This window comes from Pieris napi, chromosome 8 (genome assembly GCF_905475465.1).
Source record: "Pieris napi chromosome 8, ilPieNapi1.2, whole genome shotgun sequence".
NCBI lineage: Eukaryota > Metazoa > Arthropoda > Insecta > Lepidoptera > Pieridae > Pieris > Pieris napi.
Genome location: NC_062241.1, coordinates 4,250,685 through 4,274,345, shown reverse-complemented (window position 1 = coordinate 4,274,345; position 23,661 = coordinate 4,250,685). Strand labels below are relative to the sequence as shown.

The following is a 23,661-nucleotide window of genomic DNA, read 5'->3' as shown; positions in this document are numbered from 1 at the left end:
ATGCCGGTTTTCTCGCGATGTTTTCGTTAATCGTATGACAGAAAGTATGTTGGTGTACCACCGAAGATCGAACCTACGACCTCTGGGATGAGAGACGCTAGCTGAGGCCAACACAGCACAAAACAAAATGAAACGCTCCTGAGTCGAAACTAAATGTCAAAATAAGTTTAGCAACATTAGCTATTAGCTTAGTCATAAAAGTAACATATAGTACTCCCAAAGTTATAATTCTGGAAGAATTCATCTGAAAGAAAATGGTATAGGCAGAGTTACGCATATTTTTATTTATTTGTTGTATTATTGCATTATGTACTAATATACTTTATAATATCATTTATTCCTATATTTATTTGTTGATTTATGCATGTGTATCTTTCTATTAAATTTATATAAGCCTAAATCTGATTTTTAAAATGTTTTTTCTAGTACTTAATATGTATTTAACGTAGGTATTTTTATTTTTTACACGCTTTATATTAGCTTCACCTGTATGTATGTAACCGACTCCTTCGGACTCGATTTTGACCCACTTTTAACGGACAGATTTTATTCAAATTTTGCGCACCTGTCAAAGATCGATGACAATGCAATAATCCGAAAAATTTTTTTTTTACTAAAACATAAATAATAGTTAAAAAAAACTAAAATCACGCTTTTAAAGCGCGCTCTGTGCCATATTTTTCGTCTATAGAGCAACCCACACTTTTTCACAATAATACCAGTATTTTTTGTTGATTACCATTTTCATGCTTTAAAAGCGTGTTTTTTAGTTTTTTTAAACTTTTATTTATTTAATATTAAAAAAGGGTGCGTGTACTTACGTACGCGCGTAAGAAGTTATACTTCTTTGGCGTTATTAAAAATAGTTTTGTACATGTGAACGCTGTCAGTAAGCTTATAATAAATTCCAGTACTGCTGCCGACCTTCAATAAACAGTTCAAATTTTGGAGGCATCGGATTGGAAGCAACTGGTCCGGCTGTCACTCACTCTTTGGAAGCCTTGCAGCCTCATGTCAGGAGACACTGGTTGATGGCGCTCTTGGTTGTATTGTATAAGGTGTGTTAATAACTGGTTTAAAATTTGTGTGTGTGTATTTTACGTATTAGTGTGTTATTCCCATAGTAATATAAGTGCTTGCCGATTTCACCATGCTTTTTGCCGATGTTAAACGTTTATTTATTTTTCATTATTATAATTAGTTGTACTAAGATGTGATTAGATGCGGTCACAGGTGATTATAATCATTTTGAAAAAAAATCTTAGCGATTTAAAAGAGTGTACCGAAAAGATTATTGCTAGTTCTTGTCGTCCGTTCTATGCTCTTGATTGGAAAACTAAATATAAATAAATACATGTAAATTTAGAAGCATTTTTTCTTTCTTACATTTATAAATGTACATTGTGTTACGTATATGAAAAATATATTTTGTTTATATTTTTAATATAATTTAAGGATTTAGTCCAAAATTGTTGGCACTGATTAAATATTATTCAAACAAAGTATGTTACAAATGTTTTTCTAAATAATAATAATAATAATGTATTTGCTTTGATATTGTTTTATATACAATAATATCAGTTTGATCATGTTACCAGACCATTATATATATTCTACCGTGTTTTTTTTAAAATTTAATATCAATTTATTGCATTATCATATTATTTTACAACTATTGCTCTTTCGAAATGTATAGGAAATATTTGTGTAACCAAAAACATATGTGTAGTACCACTACAGCAACGGGACCATCTGCTCTCTAAGCAGCTGGTTAGTGCGAGTGGTGCTGAATTGCGTGGAAGCGCAACATCATCGCTGCAGGCGACTGCCTCCGCCGGATCACCGTTTGCCTCCACCCGGTACGTATACGTGCGGATACATAGTCTAACAATCTAAGATTCAAATGAGTTCTTTGTATTTTAACAAAGGAGCTCAAACTCAAACTGAAAATATCTTTATTCATGTAGGTAAACAAGTACACTTATGAATTGTCAGAAAGAAGTTAAATTAATTGTGAATTTACTACCAGTTCGCAAGGGCGTAGAGCGGGTGAGAGAGAAGAACTGGCAAGAAACTTTCCGCCACTCTTTTTAATCGCCAAGTATTGTCATACAAAGTGTTTGAACTGGAGCAAATCAATCCCAAGGATTAGGATCATTTAAGTATTCCTCAAATTTATAAAAAGCTTTATTGATTAATTTTCGTTTAACGAGGGCTTTGAATTTATTTAATGATAATTCTCTAATTTCGCTTGGGAGTTTATTGTAAAAATGAATACAATTTCCATATAAGGAGTGGTTTATCTTATGGAGCCTGGTTGGTCGGTCGTACACTCAAATGAGTTCTATTTCGCGTAATATACTGGTGAAAGTCACCATTTGTTTTAAAATCGTTTATATTTTTTTGGACATAGAACAAGGCTTAGGCTACTCTATGGACTCGCAAACAGTAGAAAAAAATATTAAAATGTCTATGTTTTAGTGTGTCTGGAAACTCGTGAGCCGCTAGCGAAGCCTGAAGAACCAAGTTCGATACAGAAATCGCCCGCACATTGGACTGAAACGCCTGAACCAGCCAAGTATGTTAAAAAATCGCAATTTTTTGATACTGTCTTTTCGGTCTGCCTTCAATTCCATTATATTATTTTGCCGTCTTTTACGTTACCATTAAATGTTGTGTCTTATTTCAGATAAATTTAAGTTGTATAACTTTCTTATTACTTCAATATTATATTAATTTTTAATGACTGTATAAAGAAAACTTATCAAATAAATAGTTTTTTTTTTTTCAATTAAATATTTTTCAATAGATGAGCCTTGATTATTTACAATTCTTATTAATGTAATGTCTATATATTAGATACAAGCAATGGAGCGTAGAACAGGAATCGTCTGAGAGCGAGTTAATCGCGATTCCTGAAACCAGCGACAAGTCAGATACAACAGTCCATGGTAGCACTGCGCCGGTAAATATTCAACTTATAAACATTTATTTATTTTAGTCTACCACCTGTCAAAAGTAATGTATAAGTTTGCACTCGCTCTTTAATCTAAATGTGTTACGAAGCTGAATAAATACCACATTGTATTAAAACAAGCTATGTGTATTAACTTCATTAAATAATATACTGACCCATTTTCCAGGGATCTTTCGATGAGCCATCCCACTACGAAGATACACCAAAAGTGGATTCACAAACAGTTGTAACGTATCCAACACTGAATAGAATCGTAAGTTTTCATTGTTAAGCTATTGCATAGCTTCTATCGCGGGACTCGAGCGTGGAAACCGAATCCAGAAATTCCGTAACAAAAAAACCTTACGCGTTAGAGCGGGACAGAACGCATACTGCGTATTCACATCTCTCTGACGAGATCGGTGCAGCCGGTGCGCGTTAGAGTGAGACAGACTATATAGGCGAGTTAGTCTGAGTCTGGTAGAGTGGTAGATTGAATTAATTTATCAAAGAAAAAAAAATACTGCATAAATAAATAATTATAATTGCATACCGCGGCAGTCCCCGAGTGCCACACGTTTTTTTTAAATTATATATTGTACGTATACGTGATACGTGTACGTCTGTGTCGTATAAAGTTTGACATGTTTGATGGCGTTCAATACTAAAATGATAAAGCCACAACTAGTAGTAGTTTAGATGAAGGATAATCATTGCAGCCTCCCATGGGATCTCGTTCTGCTCATCAGCTGTCTACAAGTTCTTCTGTGTCAATTGGCAGTGACTCTTCGAATCTGTAAGTCGTATTTTATTATTTACATTAATTTATGGGTTTTCTGAGATTCAATCTGTTGTTTAACCCATAGTAAAAAGTAATACCCAAAAAAAGTGACAAATTATTGTTAAAATTAATCATAAAATCTCACGAAATGTGTTCAAAACTCTTCAGTAAGTCAACGCCCATGAGCGGTCAGTCAGTGGAGATATGGCCAGACCAGTTTCACCAGACGTCTCCTCGCGCTAAAATCCTAGGAAAGCAGAAGAGAATTGTCGGTAAGTTTTACAATTTTTATTACATTTTGTAGAAAATTTTAATTTTTGACAGAACATTTGGCATACTCTGTAAATAAGTCTGTCTCTTTTCATCACAGCATAGTTTGACAAAAAGAGACGTAAGAGTACTCACCTAAGGAGAGACTAGACCGTGAATCTAGTTTTTGAATTGACTAGAGTTCAAATGTAGGATTGGTATTGTGTACCAAGAGTTCAATTGTAAAGTCTGAAGTCGTTCTGAAGCATTTTAAAGAATATGGAATATTACAGTTTTAATAGCTTCAATTATACAACCTAACAAGGTTAGAACTCTAATATTACTATTAAATTTGTAATTAAATGAATATTTTTATTAATACTAATAATATATTTGTACGTAGCGGCTGGCAGCAGTACATCGCCGGATACCGTTCCGTCCTCTAACGGCGATCAAGTAAATCCGCAACTACTCAAGAGCCCTGGTTAGTTTAAATTTTGATTGAACCGGTATTTCAATTATTTAAACCTTTATTTAGGACCATATTTTTTAAACTTTACTGATAAGTTGCTTCATCTAGTCTAGTATTACTAATACTGTACAAATCGTCTAAACGTATGGTTTAAAAAATACGTTCCTTTTTTGTTTACCGTCAATATCTAATAGATTTTGGTGTAAAACTATTAAATTGAATATATATTTTTATTTGTAGGTATAGCGTACGCATCCCCTGAGTCCCCCCTATCGAAGATGGAAGTCTCTTGGGCGCCTACTTCCGCACATACGCCAATAACGCATACGTACCATATACCTACACCCGCGCCAGAAAGGTATAAAGCTGTCAGTTTGTAGATCGAAATCTATGGAAAGATTGAACTGATTTAGAAAATTCTTTAACATGTAGGAATAATATATATAGGAATTTGATTTTTTACATTAGCTTCCACAACTGAGTGTTTTTAAAGGCAGTTTTTGCCTCGCTATGTGGGACCAGCTGCCCAAGAAAAGAACGTATCAATTCTTAAAAGTCCGGCAACGTACTCGCGAGCCAGACATTGAGTGTCCATGGGCGGCGGTATCACTTAAGATCAGGTTAGCCTCCTGCCCGTTTGACCCCTGTTATATAAAAAAATGTGTTTTCCCTTTTTTGCATTTAAATCAGTATGTGCCGTCTAAATGGCAGGGGTAAATTAATATTTTGACAAGTTTGCATACTATGAATGTATAACATCGACTAGCGAGAAGGCTGTTTTTTTACACATAGTTTTTTTTTTGTATATATCTTGTATAAAAGTTATATTGTTGTATCATAAAGTTTATGAGAAATAAAAACTTTTAAAGGTAATTTGTTTTACAGATTACTACCTATAGGACCTAAACCTAACAAGGAACAGTACCCAGTGTTCAACGCTTTGGTTGATCGAGTTAGGGAGGCGCTTCATATTCATGGTAAATACAAATAAAAGTTGCGTAGACGTGTTTATTACGAACTCTGTTCTTTAAACCCCTAAAATTTACGAACGCAAAATTATTTAATCTTTGTACCCTCTGTGAGGAACTCATATATTTTGTAGAAAAATATAATTTAATAAATCTTTTTTTAAGGCTGACAACGCACTTGTGAGCCTTCTGGCAATGTGAGTGTCCATGGGCGGTATCACTTAGGATCAACCTACTGCCCCTTTGCCTCCTATTACATAAATTAAGAATAATAATTTTGGATATTTTACGTGATAATGTTTCAGAAGAATCTCTCCAAACGGACTCGAGCCGATCCGACCAAGAAGCGACTCCCACTCCGACATCGCGTCCACATGATTTGACTAAAGGGCTTTCAACAGACAATACTAGGTAACTAATTAATTAATATATTTTTTAATACTTAGACTAATTCCTGTCTTAGTTTTGATTGCTACGTTGATAAATATTACATGCTTTGCTTTCCATTGCATTTTAAATTTGAAACATCCTCAGTCGGGTTTTTTAACATGAGTTAAAATACACTTCTGATTAAATGCGTTTAATTATCACAAATGTATACAGCACAAACTTTAGAAAATGGTTATTTTTACTTGTTTTTAAATAAGATAAAAATAAATTAAAAAATAAACCAGTGGTACAACAACCTTCTAGGTCTGGGCCTCAGATAAAGTTAAATAAAGTACGATGAGAAAATAATTTTAATTATCAACAGTTTTCATATATTTAATACTAACACTAAAACACTACGCCATGACAGAAAATGCAACTAGCGGCCCAGGCTGTATTACCGACGTTTGAACAGATATTTAGGGTGTCGGTTTATTGCGACGGTGTGCGCGCGCATCGTAAAAATTTACTCTCATCATTTTTACCTAACTCGCCAAAAGAAGTATAACTTCTAATGCGTGTACATAAGTAAGACACGCTTTGAGCTCACAAGACTTAAATTACAATAATTAATTCGTATAAAGAAATATTTTGTTGATGAAGTTTTTTTTAATGTTCTTGAAAGAAATTTCGTTTTGCTATGTATCTACTAACTACACTTGTCGTTTCAATAAATAGTATCAAATAATTTTCCTTCGCTTTTGTTGAATAGGTCTCCCAGACGTTTAGCCCGTCAAGTAGCACAGTTGGACTCGCCAGTGCTTCACACGCCGCCCCCAACGCCTCAACATACTAAACCACGAACACAATCTTCTGGTAATATCAATTGAATAAACTTATTAATTTGACTGGTATTTATTATCAAGAAGAAAATTATGGTAATTTTTCATGTAAGAATATAAAGTGTTCATTCATATACAGAATTGTCTCCCGCCGATAATTTTTCATAAAATTTTATATAATTCTAATTTAAAGATACATAGACAGAAAGTCTATTGGTGCAGGTCCGGGGATCGAACCTACGACTACTCAGGAATGAAAGTCGCATACTGAAGCCTCTAGGCCAACACTGCTTTAAAGCAGTATACGGTATAGATGTTGGTGAATTTGACAACTGACATTTAAAAATACGATTTTGACAGGTGCCGATAGTATTCAGGGAAATGAAACGTTGTAATCGGGAAATGGTAAACAAATGTTTCAGAGAGTGGAGTCTACAGCGGAGGATGGTGGAGTGATTCGAATAGAGCAGCCAGAAGAGCCGCGCATGCCTATACAGCACCATACCGACCTGAAGCCATTCTTAAGCATAGATGTAAGATTTGGTATACTTATAAGTCAAAGTCAAATCATTTATTTCAATTAGACCACCTAAAATGGCACTTTTGAACGTCAAACAAAATATAAAGAAGATTCTAGTTGCCCCTTCCAGAAGGTAGTTTCATGTGGAGAAGAATGGGCAAGAAACTCCACACTTCCTCTTTTAAAATAGGTTTACAATATTTTGTTTACATTAGTTAAATAATTATATGTGAAGACAATACGTAAGGACACATGAACACTTTAAAAGCTGTCACTCCAAGATAGTATGAGCCCACTGAATACTACTTAAAACTGAGTTGAGCGCATTTTTGGTTGAAATTGTGTTTTTGTGTTGTTAATATTGCTTACATTAATCAAATAAATACTTTTTCATTCTTTCTTATTTAGACAATGAGGGCTGAGTTCGTACTTTGACGATATGGCAAAATAATTTCTTGAAAATTATCAAAAGAATTAGACCAAATATAGTAGTTTGCTGGCTTCCTTTTTAGAACATGGGCATAGTTATTAACATTTTTCTTAATAGTAACGAAAACCCGAGAAAAAAAAGTGCGATGTCAACTCAACTCTTAGATACAATGTTTCGCCTATAAATTTTTTACTAAATAATTATTTAGGCTCTGAATGTGGCGGCTCGGTACAACAGTACAGTGACGAAGAACTAGGATTGTGCGTGATCGTTCTCGGTACGTTCGTACGTCGCGAGCCCGCGGCTGCAGCGCCGATGTTGCCCGCACTGTTGCATACTGTGACCAGGTAACACTTATAAAATAATTATTTTCGGACATGAATTACTTAATTTTTATATAATTTTGGTATTTTTGGAATAGTAGTTGAAAATGGTGTGTTAGTGTCCTGAGAGTTATAAGTTATAAGTTCTTAACTAACAAATAAAGAATAGGGGTTGATCGTAGAGGGTAAAATCAAGGGTTGTATGTATTTTTGTATGCTGTATCATAAAAAGAATGAAATCAAAAGAATTTGTTAAAAATAAAATAAAAAATTTAGGGTGGACACCCCTTATCTCTTAGGGGTTTGAAAGATATATAGTAGCCGAAACTCAGACTTACTTAATATACATTAAAAAATTCATAAGAATCTGTCGAGCCCTTTCTGAGAATGGCAACGAACATTGTGTGATTGTGAGAATTTTATATACATAGAGAGAGAGATTATTTTGAATGACTTTTCTTCTTAAATATTCAGACCAATATTTGGTGTTGTTTTGTTTTATTTATATCAATTAGTTTTGCAGGTAAAATTATAATCTTGAAATATTGAATATTCCCAGAGTGGTCCAACTTGGCAACTACTCATGGCAGACAGAGACGAACACGCGTCTCCCAGGAAGTGCGGTGTTCGTGGCTCATCAGTTCCTGCGCTGCGTATTGCATCAGTTGGCGCCTAATAATGTCTTTTTACAAGTGTTTTTGCAGCGGACCCCAGGTATTTCATTAAGTTTTTTTTGGAATAGGTGGCAAATGCCAGGGGAATCTCGAGTGCATTGCCGGTATTTTAAGAATTAGTACGCTCTTTTCTTGAAGATCCCTAAGGTTCGGAAGTACTAGCTAGGTTCTTCATAGTAGTGGTGCGTTGCAAAAACTGCCTTTAAAACTGCTCAGTTGTGGAACGACGGACGTCGAGGTTATACGGGTGGGAATTCGTATTCAGCCTCAACGTCCGATGATGACACTCACCTGCAGGTTAATCTGAACAACTCCTCCGAAAATTCTTCATGGTAAATGCGAGTCGAGTAGTCCTAATGATTGTGTTTTTTACTGATATTTATTTTTTTAGTGACTTAATTTTAGCTTTTACAAAGTAATACGATTTATATTATACAACTTATTGAATATAGATTAATAGAAACTTTAGCTATTTAAGAATGTAAATCTTGGACACACGATCATAATGCTAAAACATTATAGAACACTAATACTGTTCATGAATATTATTTTAGAATTAACTATGTACTAGTATTGTAGAACATTCAGTCTGGATAATATTACGTATTAGCTATAATTATTGTAGATTGTAATTTATATAAATTATGAATATAATTTGGAAGAAAAATATTTAAATTAAAACGTTCAAAATATATACATCATTAAAATAATCGATCGTGAACAGTTTACCTAGAGTGAGGTTATTATAATCTCTTCATTTGCGGCTGGCAGGTAATGATATAAATTTAAAAACAAAATTATCTATAATCAATTTAAAATAATATACATTGAAATAAATAACTAAGCTTAACATAAACTAAAATATATTATCTCTTCATTTTATATCTGAATGAATAAAAATAATAATTTCAGAAAAACAACGAAGAACGTTCTTCAAAAGCGTAGCGCTCTCGTTCGTGGACTTCAACGAGCTGTACCCGTGTGGGCCCTTGCAGTTGGTCATCGAACATTTAAACTCTAAGAAGAGCTTACCTATTGATGTGAGTATCGTAGAGTTCTTTCTTACCTTCTTGTTCAGAGTCGGACTTGACATTCAGAAGTCGTACTTAGTGCAAATTTCAATGAAGTTCATCACAATGTGTGTTGAATATATCCGTTCAGTAGTTTTTCAGTTAACCGCAATTATACAAACATACAGAAGCGGCCGGGCACTTCATTTTGTAATATGTAACAGTCCATATAGTATGTCTCCATAAAAGTGAAAATAAAACTGTTTAAATACCTAATAATCAAAATACCAAATAATTAACATAGATCTCTATTTATTTTAAATAATTTAAGTTAATTATTAAATAGGATCCTGTCATCCTGATTAATGCAGCTTCTTGCCAAATGTGTCCGCGAATGACTTTAATCATTATATAAAACTACACACAAAAATACAGTTTCTAAGCGCAATTTTTTTGTTGCTGCTCTTATGCTCTTTATTGGTTAAAATATACAATTTAATTGATTTAAATAATTTTAAACTAAGTATATATTTAATTTATTTCAGCAAATGCCAACAATAATGGGAAACATGGCGCTATACTTGGAGAGTTTAGCGCCTGAAGCGCTCGGCCCTCCAAGCGCTTGCAGTGCTGTTCTCAGCGCTTTAGATACATTAATACGTGGAGTAGTACTTCAGTTGCCACAAATGGATGATGTTCTGCCGTCGCTTAAATTATGTACAGCGGCTTTGCGAATACCGGCGGCGGCTCAGCACAAGGTGATTTTTTTTATTTGATATTAATATTTTTAAATGTAAGTTATCTCCACTAAATACCCGAATTAGCGCTGAATTCAGCCATTTCTTTTCTTAGAAGTCAAGTAGGTCTATTAATACATATGTATTTGTTAGAATATAAAACCAGTTTACCTGAAAAAATTATGTGTTAAAACACATAGTTGTAACCTTTAGCTATTTTATTAGACTGTAGACCGTAGGTGCGCGTTAAGCATGCAACATATTATGATAAAACTGTCTCGGCAAAACAGTAGGAAGGAAAAGAAACTTCTTAAGGTCTTAAACACATATATTGGAATTAGCGCAGAAGAAACGAAATTATAATCGAAAGGAGATGAAAGAGAATAAGAAAAGAGAAAGCGTAAAGATAACAATAAATGAATCATTTAATCACATAGGTAACATAACGTACACTTATGACTTGTCAATAAAGAAATACATATTAATGCTTCTAATTTTACATTTACTGTCAATTCTCAAATCAAGGGCGTAGAATGGGAGAGAAGAACTGACAATAAACTCTCCGCCACTCTTTTCAATCGCCATTTTTTTTGTTTTTTTTTGGATTGCAGATGTAGATGCATAGGGTAAATCGCATTGGCGTATGTCCACGTTTGATAGTTCATTTCGCACTGTATACAGCTCGCGTTGCAACTGGCTTAGGCTCCACCCACCGCGCCCGTGTCATAACGGTAAAATCACCGATGCCGTGGAAAAGAGGAGTGGTATTATTGTTCGTCACAAGACTATGCGGTTATATCTTCATTAAAATACCAATTTCAAACTACTAGCACTAACTATAGTGTGGTATAACAATTATACCACCATTTTTAAGTGCTAAGATGGGGTTCCTTCCCTCTGTATTGGGTTAAAAAAACGGTGTTCAAACCGTAGTAGGGAAGGAGGCCTATAGGCAGCCACCAAACAACCAATTATATAAAAAAAGGGTGCGTGAACTTATGTACGCGTGTAAGAAGTTATACTTTTTTGGCATTATTAAAAATAGTTTTTGATTGCATGCAAATAATTAATTAAAATTAAATAATCAAAGACTGGAAAAGGAGTCATTATAGTCAATAAAGTTCAGTTTTCACATTTGAAAAATTTATAAATAAATATTTATTATTATTCTCTTACATTAAGTGTAACATAAATTCTATTATTATTCGAATGTTGTTTTTAAATCATGTCCAATGCCGTAGCATCTTCCGTGGGCAACTTCATTCTGTTAATTTTGTGTCACGGTGTGCGCGCTTCGTAAAATTTCACTCTCATCAATTTTTCATAACGTACCTACAACAGTTTTTTTTTAAATTTCAGAGCCTCCTGGAGCCAATGTCCAAAATCTTAAGTTACGGAGTACAAAATTTCGTCCTCCGTCTATCTTTGCTATGCGAGCTTTGTGCGGCGTGTATGAGGGCCTTTGGTCGCGACCGAGATAAGCTGTTGCTCTGCCGAGTGCTGGTGTACGAGCTGGTGCAAGCCTTGAGGACCAAAACCACGATACCCGACGACAATCTGTTTATTCTTATACAGTTTGTTCTACAAGGTATAACTTTTTCTATATAAATTATATCCTTTGTTAAAATGTATAACCTAAATAAAACAAAAACAAATTTTCTCTAATAAAATAAAAAAATTATAAAAAAAACTATAAAATAGTATTATTGTCTTCCGATTTAGCGAGTACTACACAATTAAATCTTCTTAAAGGTGAGTTCCTTCCCTGATTAACACTCCAAACGTCGAGTTATGTAAATAATGCAATAGATTCGTTTCATGTTTTTTTTTTAATGATCATTGACCGTAGAGTCCGGTTTACTGTAATTTTATATACTAACAAGTTGCCCCCGCGAACTTACTACGTATATACCAACATATAAAACAATTATGCTACACCATAAAGACTGTTCACTTTTCCGAAATAAAAACCTAAGTACTAAATTAAAAAAAAAACGTACTTTTCCAATTTTTCTTTCCATAAACTCTTCCATGGACTTCAAGGAATAAATTTAAAAAAATTACTCAAATTTTTCCAGCCGTCTTCGAGTTTTGAGCTTAGAACATATTTTGCGATTCGTTTTTATTTATACAGATAATTAACGCAGCTTATTTTAACTGTCATCGCTTCTGTAAGCGATTGCCTTAAATATGGTTAACAGCTGAAAGTAAGCACTTATTAAAACTAACCTAACACCCGTTACATACAAAAAGGCTGTTCTAAACGAAACTTGTTGCGGTATTTTTATACTGTATATATCCTGTTCTTCCAGGTCACGGCTGCACTCTTCTACTCCCACCTCAGCTCAAGACCGGTGATCTTCTATCCGGGGGCCTGGAAGCTAGGGAATTGGGAGCAGGTCCCGTTGACTGCATGAGGCCACATCTGCCCGACATGATCGACTTATTACACGATCCTAACCTTATGAATAAGATCAAGGTAACTCCACTTTTTTTAGTGAATTATTATTAATTTGGTATAAATTTACGAAATGCGTTAATTTAGAAGTCATATGTTAGTATCACGAAAAAGTGTTACAACTATGTCTTATAAGACAATAAGTATGAGTGAATGTGTAAGTGTGTGAATGGGTGTGTATACACATGTATTTGAGAGTGTAGCTGAGAGTTGTTATGATCGTGCGCTGTGTCTGTGTTTGTTTCTGGAACCTTATAGACTTGAATATTTCAAAAAATTTTATAATGTTCTAGAAATTTCCAAAGTAATTATGTCCAGTCATATATAGTTTTGTCCATTATTGCTTATTTAAATGTTTTATTGGTATATAATTTTCATTTAAAAATATACTATGTAATATAACTTAACATATTATTTAATAGAAGCACATAAATGATATAAAATTCCAGGGATCAGTATCTAAATCAATAGTGAACCGCAACCTAATATGCCTGAACGAAGACACCCTGGGTGCAATAATCAAGGGAGGGATAGCACAGTACGTGGCCATGGAGCTGGCTCTGGAACAGCGGGGAGGAAAGCAGGAGAGGGGACAGGCCAGCCGACACCTCATGCCTCCGCTCACAGCTTCTCCTACTGGGTAAGATTATATATAATACTAGCAGACTCGGCCAAGCGTTGCTGTGGTTAAGGTTTTTGTTATATTACATAGTAGCAAACTATTCAAGGGAAACGGCAGGAAAACAACAGTCTTGGGGATCACCATGCTTTTTTGGTGGTTATGATATATATAACCACCAAAAAAGCACCTTACTTTACATATAATTTTTTTATTTTCTTTAACTAAACCAGTTTAATTGTATTTTTTAAATTCTGTTTTTTTTTTGTGAAAGTTATGTTTACTTTAACTGTCACACATTTTAGATGTAAGATTTTGTAAAATAATTAGTAGATTTAGTATTGTGTTTGATGTCGTAAGCTTAATAACTAAATAAATAAAGCAGATTTGTGACTTACATTCACGCTCACAGAAACTGTTAAATGAATTATACATTTTTGTGGAGGTAGACCTATTCGTTTATATTGGGCTAGTAAAAAGAATGTTTGTTTCTATTACCTATATATTTATTATAAGATGGTTGTTGTAGGACGTAGGTATAATGATAAAGTAAAGATAGAATTTTATATTTAATAAAAAAAATGTCTATATATAGTATGTTATGGTGAATTACGTATGAACACTGCCTCAACACTCGTGCATTATTTGTTTTGAATATAATCTATGGGTGTCTATGGGCTGCGTGGACTGCCCTTTTAGGTCGTCCCGCAAGCTCGTTTGCCCCCCTATTATATAAAAAAAAAAAAAACAAGTTTTAGAAATGCTCCTTAATTCATATGTAAACTTTAATAAATTGAATTATAACGTTGAACTAAACTTCCAAAAGATGTATTGATTTGACGATCACGATAACCCCCAGATCGCGTGAAGTGGCAGAGTGCGTTGGCCGTATACGTGTGGCGTCATGGCTCGTACTCGGTGCGTTGACCAACGCACGGGATGGTGCACCGCTGCACGCCCCCTTGCCTCTTGACGCCACTTGTAACCTCACGGATCACATACAGGTACTATTACAAAAAAAAACAGTGACGCAATAACTGTCCTTGTCCTTGTTTGTATTTGTTTCGTGATATGTTTTTTGACGTGATAACGTCTTTAAAATTCTAATTATATTCTATTCATTATTCTAAGTCCAAAGTAGTAATAGGAGGAGACTTTAATATAAACATGCTCGAAAATACACCAAAAACTACACAATTTTTAGAACTTATGCTAGAAAACAGATTAACCCAACACATTAAGGAAGCAACACACTTTACACAAACTTCATCAACATGTCTAGATCTAATATTTACAAATTTCATTGACAAAAACTTACACATATCAGTAAAGGACTTCGGATTTACAAATCATCTATCTACAGTCTTAAATATTAAAATACCAAAGCTCTCAAAGAATAATAAATGGTTTATAACTAAAAGATTATATAATGATAAAAATATAAACCTTTTTAAGTCACAACTTGCTGAAATAAATTGGTGTGATGTAATTAAAGAAAATAATAATATAAATGAAAACTATAATGCATTTCATAACATGATGACAAATACTTTAAATAAATGTATACCCAAAACAAAAATAAACCTCAAAACTACACCAAAAAAATACTGGCTAACTAAAGGTATAAAAAGGTCATCTAAAAATAAAAGATTATTAAAAACATTTATATTAAAAAATAATAACAAAATACTATCAGAATACTATAAAAAGTATGAAAAGCTACTTAAAACTATCGTAAATAATTCCAAAAAACTTAATTACATAAAAAAAATGAAAAAGTCTAATAATGTCATAAAAACAATGTGGAATGTAATAAATGAGCGGACGAATAAAAAACCATTTAAGGAAAAACATAACGTAGAACTACAGATTAACAACGTAAAATATACAGAACCAAAACAAGTAGCCAACGCCTTCAATAACTTTTTCGCAACTATCGGAGAGACTGTAACTTCTTCACCGTCACTATCGCACGCTCGCCATTCTTCATATCAAGCAGAGCATACTTTTTTTCTCAGACCTGTGCAACCCCTAGAAATATTTAATATATTAAAAAACCTCAAAAACAAACATAGTCATGGAATTGACGAACTTCCCCCAACTCTCTTCAGAGAATGTGCAGAACTGCTGACCATGCCTCTATGTATGTTAATAGATCAATCATTTAGTGAAAGCATTTTCCCAGACTTATTGAAAATTTCTATAGTTAAGCCCATTCATAAAAAGAATTTAAAAACAAATCCCAATAATTACCGCCCAATTGCCCTTTTACCAACAGCTTCGAAGATATTTGAAAAAGTTATGTGCGATCGCATCTATCAGTTTTGTGAAAAATTTAAACTATTCGATGAGTCCCAAAACGGCTTTCGAAGACATAGATCAACCACATTGTCCGTATTTAAATATATTCAAGGAGCACTTGACATTATTAATGACAAACAATACGCAATAGGATTATTACTCGACATGACGAAAGCATATGACAAAGTTCAATTTGACATACTATTAGATAAACTATACAATATTGGAATTCGCGGTGACACTCATGAGTGGTTCAAATCATATTTATTCAATAGACAACAGCAAGTTGAAATAGAACATTTCGATCACAAATCTTGCGAAATTCAACACATTAGATCTGAAAATAGAAGGCTGAAAGCTTCAATTCCTCAAGGAAGCGTGATAGGATGCCTTCTATTTTTGATCTACATAAATGACCTTCCTAAAGTGATGCATGAGCCATGTATTTTGTTTGCTGATGACATTTCGATATTGATATCAGGCGAAAATAAATTAGAAATTAACACAAAACTACAAATGACTATAGATAAAGCGGATAGCTGGCTAAGACTACATAATCTGGAAATAAACTACGAAAAAACTAAACTTATGACATTCCATCCCTATCAAAAAACTCAAATTGACATAAAATTAACATATAATGGTTATAACATAGAAAAGGTTCAAAAGTTCACACTATTAGGTTTAGACATAGACTCCCATATAGACTGGAAGTCTCATGTAAATAAGGTTAAATTAAAACTGTCTCGATTCGCATACGCACTTCGCGAAATTAAAAAATCCACAGATATGAAAACAGCTCTAGTCACCTACTACTCTTATGCTTACTCCTGGTTAAGCTATGGTGTTATCTTATGGGGTAGCAGTGTAGATGCCACTGCCGTATTTACAAGCCAAAAAAAACTTCTGAGAATTTTAGTTAATATAGGAAATACTGACTCATGCAAGCCCCACTTCATTCGGAACAATATTCTTACTCTACCTGGCATATATATACTTGAAACATGTAAATTTATTCGCAAATATCCTAATATGTATAAAAAAAGGGAAGATACAAAAACCCTTTACTCATTAAGACCTTCTCGTAAAAACCAACTGATTCCACCTACATCCAGACTAAAGTTACATCAATCAGGACCATTGACCTCCTCCATAAAAATATATAACAAATTACCAGAAAATTTGAAGAATGAAACAAATAACCTGAGGTTTACCAAATTTCTAAAGGAATTATTATATAAGAAATGTTATTACACTGTTACAGAGTATCTGACTGATAGATTTTAATTTCTTTATAAAAGTTAAGTTTATAAATAATGTTAAGTACCTTTTCGCAACGTAAAACCAAAGTAAATATACCAAATAAATAATGTATCTTATAAGAATAGGAATGTATAAGAATATAATGAAATATAATAAAGCATGCCCTTTTAAAACATTGCTGTGCCTAGCCAAGGTCCTTATTCATTATTTTGATTAATTATGTACATAAGGAATGCAATAAAGTTTGAGTTTGAGTTTGAGTTTGACAAAAATCGTTTTAGTCGGGTGACATGTTCAGAAACTTGTGTCACACCAAAACCTCACGAGCGCGATCGCAGGTATAACGAGAGAGAGAGACGGACCGATCTCCCGTCTCATCTCGAGCGCTGCCAGTCATTCCGTGAATGTATGAAGAAAAATGTATATCATAGTCGAATAAGTAAACTTGTCATTTTACACCCGAAATTTATCATCAAAAGTGTGAATAAAACGATAGATGTAATTTAAAATTTGAAAAAATTGTTAAGTATCTTCATTAATTCCTTACTTCCCAAAAACTTATATCACCAATAAGACGTTATCACGTAAACATCTCGATCGTAAACCTACTTTACAAACAACCAATATTTTTTTAATAAGCAAATAGATAAGCTTTCTATGCCTGACATATTCCATATATTTTTGGGGAATGCTGCTTTGGGAGCGTTCAAGTATTACGTAACGCAACTTTTGGAGATTATTGCCCCCACCCTCCATGTAACTCGCCGTAACGTTTTTCAGTACCCAAGTACAGTACTGTACTCAAGTATAGTAAAACGTTTCGTGACCACCTTGTGTCTCTTTAGTTACTATTATGCGGTGTAAGTCGAAAAAAATATTAACAATAACTCGTAATTTAATCACCGCCCCGCATTGTAACGTTTTACAAAAGGATCCCCCCCTCCCAAAATTCGTTACGTAATACTTGAACGCTCCCTTTCCACAAGATATTTCAAGTTATACTTCTTTTGGCGCGTTAGGTAAAAATGATGAGAGTAATTTTTTTAGATGCGCGCGCACAAAAAACCGACACCCTGAAGTTAGCTATAGTCAACATTTTAATTTTTTTATTCACTAACAATAGTGTCGTTTTTTCTGCAAACGTAGAATACAATGTTTGAAAAGATTTTTATTTAGTTACGACAAATTATAACTTCTAACGCCTGTACATAAGTACACATACGTTTTTTTTTATTTCATCGTACGAGGGAGTGGTCATATAGAAACAGAAGCCCACTGGTGAACCTGTTATTAAAAGCTTTACGATTACTGTTACACTGCAAAATATATAAAAACTAATTTTAGATAATAATGTCGTCCCACGCCGAGCAAGGCCGTTCAAGCTGGGTTTGGGCGGCCTTAGCGGCTTGTCAGCTTTGGACCCTATATCTGGAAAGGGCGGGCGGCCCACCCCATTCAGAGCTGCACCACACGGCAGCTGCCTTACTGCTGCATTTCTGGTGCAAGCTCGTACCTACGTTGTTGCAACTTACGCACGCTTCAAAAATGGTGAGTACAGTGAGTAGATAGTGATATATATAAGTTAAATTTTGGTTTATCATATTGGTAATTATGTAAAATAAAAATGGCAGGTCTAAATTTATATTTATTATTAGTTCTCAAACTAAGACAGCAAGAATAACTGGCAAAAAGCTCTCCGCCACTATTTTAAATCGGCAAATTTTGGTGTACAAGGAAATTGTAAGGAACTGCAAACATAATAATAAAGTAACAAACGCTTAGCCCGCTGATAGGCAAAATAGTAGCACGCCATTATAGTGAGAATAAAATACAAACACGTAGTCATAGAGATTAAAATTTCACTTTAAAAATTTTCAAAATTAATTTATTTTTTTATAACACGGGGCAATCGGGCAGGAGGCTCATCTGATGTTAAGTACCGCCGCCCATGGATTTTGCCAGAAGGCTTGCAAGTACGTTGCCGGCCTTTTAAGAATTGTTACGCTCTTTTCTTGAAAGACTCAAAGTCAAATCGGTTCAGAAATACTGCATTGGGCAACTGGTGTCACCTACTCTACGCGGCAAAAACTGCCACCAACAACAACAATGGAGTATGTGATACGAGTGAAATTTCAGTTTCATCCGACGTCCAACGATGAAACTCAGCTGCAGCTGTTTCAGTTTTTTTAAACTAGGGTTTTTTAATATAAAAATAACCTACTTCATCAACTTTTAGCTGGCAGAAACGGTAAATTTACACTTCCTGAGTCTTCTGGAGTCGTTACTGGAGTGTAACTCGACGTTGCTCAACAAACTCCTCCCACTGTGGACGCCTCTGCTACAGTCACCGCTGTTCAACGTGAGTTTTAATTGTATTGAAAATTTTCCGCATAATTGAGAGCTTGTTGAATTGAAATCTGATATCAGAAAAAAATTGTAATTTGCCTTATATAAAGTCCTATATATATCACTAGACGTTAAATGAAAATATAGAATTTGTTTTACTCACAACGTTGTATTACATTTTTTTTTAAATTAGTTATCGGATTATGTAAACTTTCTAAATCTTCATTCATTATTCAATGTTTTTACTCTCATTGCTGTGGATATTTAATGGTATATATATATAATGTACTTGATTTAAATGCTTTTGCATTGAGGACTTGTAAAACAGTTTCAATAAATACTTTTATTTATTGAAACTGTTAAAAATATATCTTTGATCTCCGACATTCGTCTGCGCTCCGAGAATCGAATTTCTCATTTTGAAACATGTATACAGATGCCGCGTCATATAGAGCAACGTCTGGAGAAATGTCGTGAGCTGCAACCGGATGTGGTGGCTGGAGGGGGAGTGGCCGGAAGTGGTCCAGCTCACACGTTGCCCGCGAGGGAACATCGTCGTTTGTACAGACTCCTCTCCAAGATGGCTCAGCTTGAGCAGCAACCGCATTCTTTCTACTTTATTTAAACATGTTTATATGAAGCTCTAGACGAATGGTTAACTCTACGGCAGGGTTAAATTTTTTTAATACTATATTTATTCTTATTTTAACTAAGTCGATTAATTTGTGAACGTACGAAAACAGGAATAAAAAATAAAATACTTTATTTTATTTTTCAACTAAACCCTAGCGATGTCGAACACTGTCTAATAAATTCGCATGTTAATATAGTCATTTACCGAGTTAAAAATTATTTGATCGTCACGGATTTTCCCGAAGGGGTTTCTCGCTTCACCCACTTTCATGATATTCACCATGCATGATACGTTTTGGGCAATTTTACTTGTCCCTTCTATAGTACGCGCTGGATTTGGTCCAAGTATATAAAGCAAGGCCTACCCGATTTCACCATCCTTGTATATTACTTGTTAACCGCTTTTCATTTATTCGTTCTACACAAACCACCTGAGCATTCCCTTTCGTATCCTTGTCATTACGTCCTCTTTTAACACTGCTGAGCAGTGAGCAGAGCAATTATATTAATGTTATACATATTATTAAGTTTATTGTGTATGTTAGATGTTTTAGAGGAATTAATTACAGGGTGTTGTAATTAATATGTTTATGTTAGGGTCCATGTTATAAGGCCTATAATTCGCACAAGTATGACATGAGTGGTTAGAAAGATGCGCAGGAGCAATTTTTTGGTATTTTAGTCTTATATAATATCTAGTCTATAAGGTGAAATAGGAATTTATGTGTAGATGTCGTTTTACAAATTGAATATTTTATTCTTTGCAATCTAAAGAAATATGCCATATTTGTTAAGATAGAAATATGATTGCCAAAAATATTGTATAATAAATGATATTTTTACTTCAAAGTTTTTTTATTTATCAAAATAATATTGAAACTACCCTCAAAAATAAATACTATCGTCGAGTACAATTGACAACATTAACATTATTCCCACATAATCCCAACCTACAGGAGTTAGTAGGAAACTATTTTCGAATATGCTGATTGGATATATACCTACAAAATCGCATTTACTACAAGATTTTTCGCGTACTTTAGATAGCGCCGGTGCAGCCTTGCGAATCGACTTGGACGGAATTTACTGTTCTCATGTACCTATGTATAGTTGACCGGTGTTTTACGTTCAATACCATTGGTCGATAGTCGTGCGCTTTAATATATGAAATATTTGCATTTTAACTTTAAATTTAACTTAAATTAATATTTGACGTGTTTTTGAATTAACACTAGATAAATGATAGAAAAATATTAGTATGATATCACAGTCTATCGTACAAACCCTATTTGGACTATTAGATCATACTTGTAAATCTTGAAATTTAACTCAGCCGAGGAATAATAGTTAGATATCGGCCAAAGCGCCACGCCCCTAGAAGCACCATTTTGGTGGATGGGTTTTTGGCATAGACAAAAAAGTAAACAATGTACAGTCTTAGTAATACACACACGGCGTATAATTCGAAGATACTTGGTTTGATCCCGGCGAAATAATCTTATCGAGTTTTGCATACAAGAGGCTGTCCTCCTGCCTTAAAAAATAAACAATTGAACAAACACTAACTTCTACACGTGCAGCCTATGGGCTAGTTTCACTCGACAAACATACAACTCGCTTCGGGTGCAGTATAATAACGCTTGGGTTGCCTCGCTTCTGCAGCGCATCAGGAATGTTTGGGTGGGTGGATTGCTTTTTCGCAACTATGCAAAAGCGGTGCGCCGGGTGCGGAGCAGCTCCAACAACATCTTACGGATGATAGTCGAGAGAATGGAGTGCCCCTATTTTCGACACTGCTCCGACATCTCCGCAGGGCTTGTACCTGATAGTTTTTATTTAACTACTTTTTCCTTATTTTTACTAATTCTACTAACATAGATCTTAAGAAACTATTGTTACTAACTCACACATCAATCAATGGACTGTATTTGTCTGATTTATTAAAATTATTATATTATTATTATAATTGTCACTGGGAACTGCGGTATTTTAAATCAATTATTTGATGGTAATTGTAAATTATTAAATTTAATGGTAAAATCTTCTGCAACACCTTGCGTCTAAGTATGTCTAAAAATTAATTATAGTAGTCGAACAGTCACAATTAATTTCGTATTTATATAATAGGTTGTAGAAATTACGTGTATTGTTATTTAACCTTTTGCATCTTATTATGCGATCCGTAACCTCTTAGCGAAACTTAATTAGTGACTATCCCCAAACTAATTAATTATGTATTGTAAAATTCATGTTTCACTGACGATCGTGACAAGTCATCCGTTAATTTTAATGATCCATTATCATTCGTGATTATCTAAGATAGAATTGCAAGTTCCATAACGACTGTACTATTTTTTTCGTATTGTCTAAGCTCCAAAGAAAAGACAATAATTGCAGTAAAGAGGTCATACGAGTAAAACTATAAAATGTATCTTCTATGTATTACAACTAATTAGTTCTATTTTTATTTGTCCAATAGTATAGGAAATGTGACCCCGTATCTTCATCAAAATATATAACAGTAGTTTAACTACTGTACTGCTTATGGCACAAGTGAACATTAGTTGTAAAAATATATATTTTTTAGAAAAGTGAGATATATAGAAAATAGAGCGTTAGTTAATACATGAAAAGTAATTAAGGCATACACCTTAATTACTTTTCATAAATTAAGTTTAGTTTACACACGATGTTTGAAATTGCAAACGCCGTTCCTTAAAAAATCAAAACATACAGAAGTTAGCCTAAATCCTAATCATTATTCTTAAACATATACCAGTTTTCCTACTCATATAATAAAAACAGTGCCTATTACGTATACAGAAGAATGCTTACTCATAAAAAAACAAGTACAATACTCGTTCTATAGGCTACTCGTTCAGTAGATCAATACATCCCACATGTTCGATTTGAATAGTCTCATTGCATACAACAGATAAGCGTAATCCCAGCCGTTGTATAACGAATTTTCCAATTATAGAGGCGTATTGTCGGTATAAGGTGGACTTCATAATGCCTTGTCAATTTGTTGCGACAGATAGATTGCATACAATACATCATTTGCGATCATCGGTCAGTTGTTCAGTACAACTCTTTGTAATATGAACGATAGAAGTGTAAAGAAATTGCTGTAATCGGTAGAAATTACATTAAATATTATTACATTCTAATTATTTTGATTAATAAAACATCTCAGGGATTTTTTATTAATAATAATTATAAAGCAATAATAAAGTACACGCTCTAGCTATCAGTTAATGTCTTTAAATTTTCCATCGTGAGTATATAAAGATTAAACCATTAGGCACTTTACCTTATACATGTGATCGAAGTAAACTAGCGAGCTTCCCGCAAGATGGCGGTTGCGTCACTAATGTCATAATAACAAAGATTACGCGCCACTAGGGATCCGTGTCAACGCCTGTGAATATTCGGCATCTAGTGATGTGAATAGCATAGATATAAAATATACAAATAAACTGCCAAATTTTAAACAAAGAAATATATTAAGCATACAAGGTTTTTATAAGACATAAATTATATTATGTGTACTTAACCTTTTCTGTAGGTATGTATTAAGGAAGTTGTTGTCAATCGCATTAAATAATTTACTACAATCGTTAAACGTCTTTAATACGAATAATATCCATAAAAGCATAATATGTGTTGAAAAACATGATTTTATATTAATAGTTAATGTTTCAACAATA

At 33.8% G+C, this 23,661-nt stretch overlaps 1 protein-coding gene across 6 annotated transcripts in view; it reads left to right on the top strand.

The window, feature by feature from the left end:
- Window positions 1–19,970, top strand: part of LOC125051774 (protein unc-79 homolog) — a 51,831-nt gene extending 31,861 nt beyond the window's left edge. For 5 of the 6 annotated variants that reach the window (XM_047652326.1, XM_047652329.1, XM_047652328.1 and 2 more), the window contains 24 exons: window positions 912–1,058; window positions 1,730–1,859; window positions 2,482–2,578; window positions 2,860–2,965; window positions 3,144–3,230; window positions 3,676–3,752; window positions 3,906–4,009; window positions 4,390–4,470; window positions 4,699–4,816; window positions 5,344–5,435; window positions 5,732–5,837; window positions 6,568–6,671; window positions 7,060–7,170; window positions 7,796–7,934; window positions 8,470–8,624; window positions 9,497–9,624; window positions 10,140–10,352; window positions 11,691–11,919; window positions 12,644–12,810; window positions 13,239–13,429; window positions 14,268–14,412; window positions 18,317–18,520; window positions 19,209–19,331; window positions 19,755–19,970. In XM_047652326.1, coding sequence (XP_047508282.1) covers window positions 912–1,058; window positions 1,730–1,859; window positions 2,482–2,578; window positions 2,860–2,965; window positions 3,144–3,230; window positions 3,676–3,752; window positions 3,906–4,009; window positions 4,390–4,470; window positions 4,699–4,816; window positions 5,344–5,435; window positions 5,732–5,837; window positions 6,568–6,671; window positions 7,060–7,170; window positions 7,796–7,934; window positions 8,470–8,624; window positions 9,497–9,624; window positions 10,140–10,352; window positions 11,691–11,919; window positions 12,644–12,810; window positions 13,239–13,429; window positions 14,268–14,412; window positions 18,317–18,520; window positions 19,209–19,331; window positions 19,755–19,943 — 3,243 coding nt within the window. In that variant the 3' untranslated portion in view covers window positions 19,944–19,970. The remainder of the gene's footprint in view (window positions 1–911; window positions 1,059–1,729; window positions 1,860–2,481; window positions 2,579–2,859; window positions 2,966–3,143; window positions 3,231–3,675; window positions 3,753–3,905; window positions 4,010–4,389; window positions 4,471–4,698; window positions 4,817–5,343; window positions 5,436–5,731; window positions 5,838–6,567; window positions 6,672–7,059; window positions 7,171–7,795; window positions 7,935–8,469; window positions 8,625–9,496; window positions 9,625–10,139; window positions 10,353–11,690; window positions 11,920–12,643; window positions 12,811–13,238; window positions 13,430–14,267; window positions 14,413–18,316; window positions 18,521–19,208; window positions 19,332–19,754) is intronic. The other variant, XM_047652327.1, reaches the window with a different exon arrangement.
- Window positions 19,971–23,661: the final 3,691 nt, after the last annotated feature.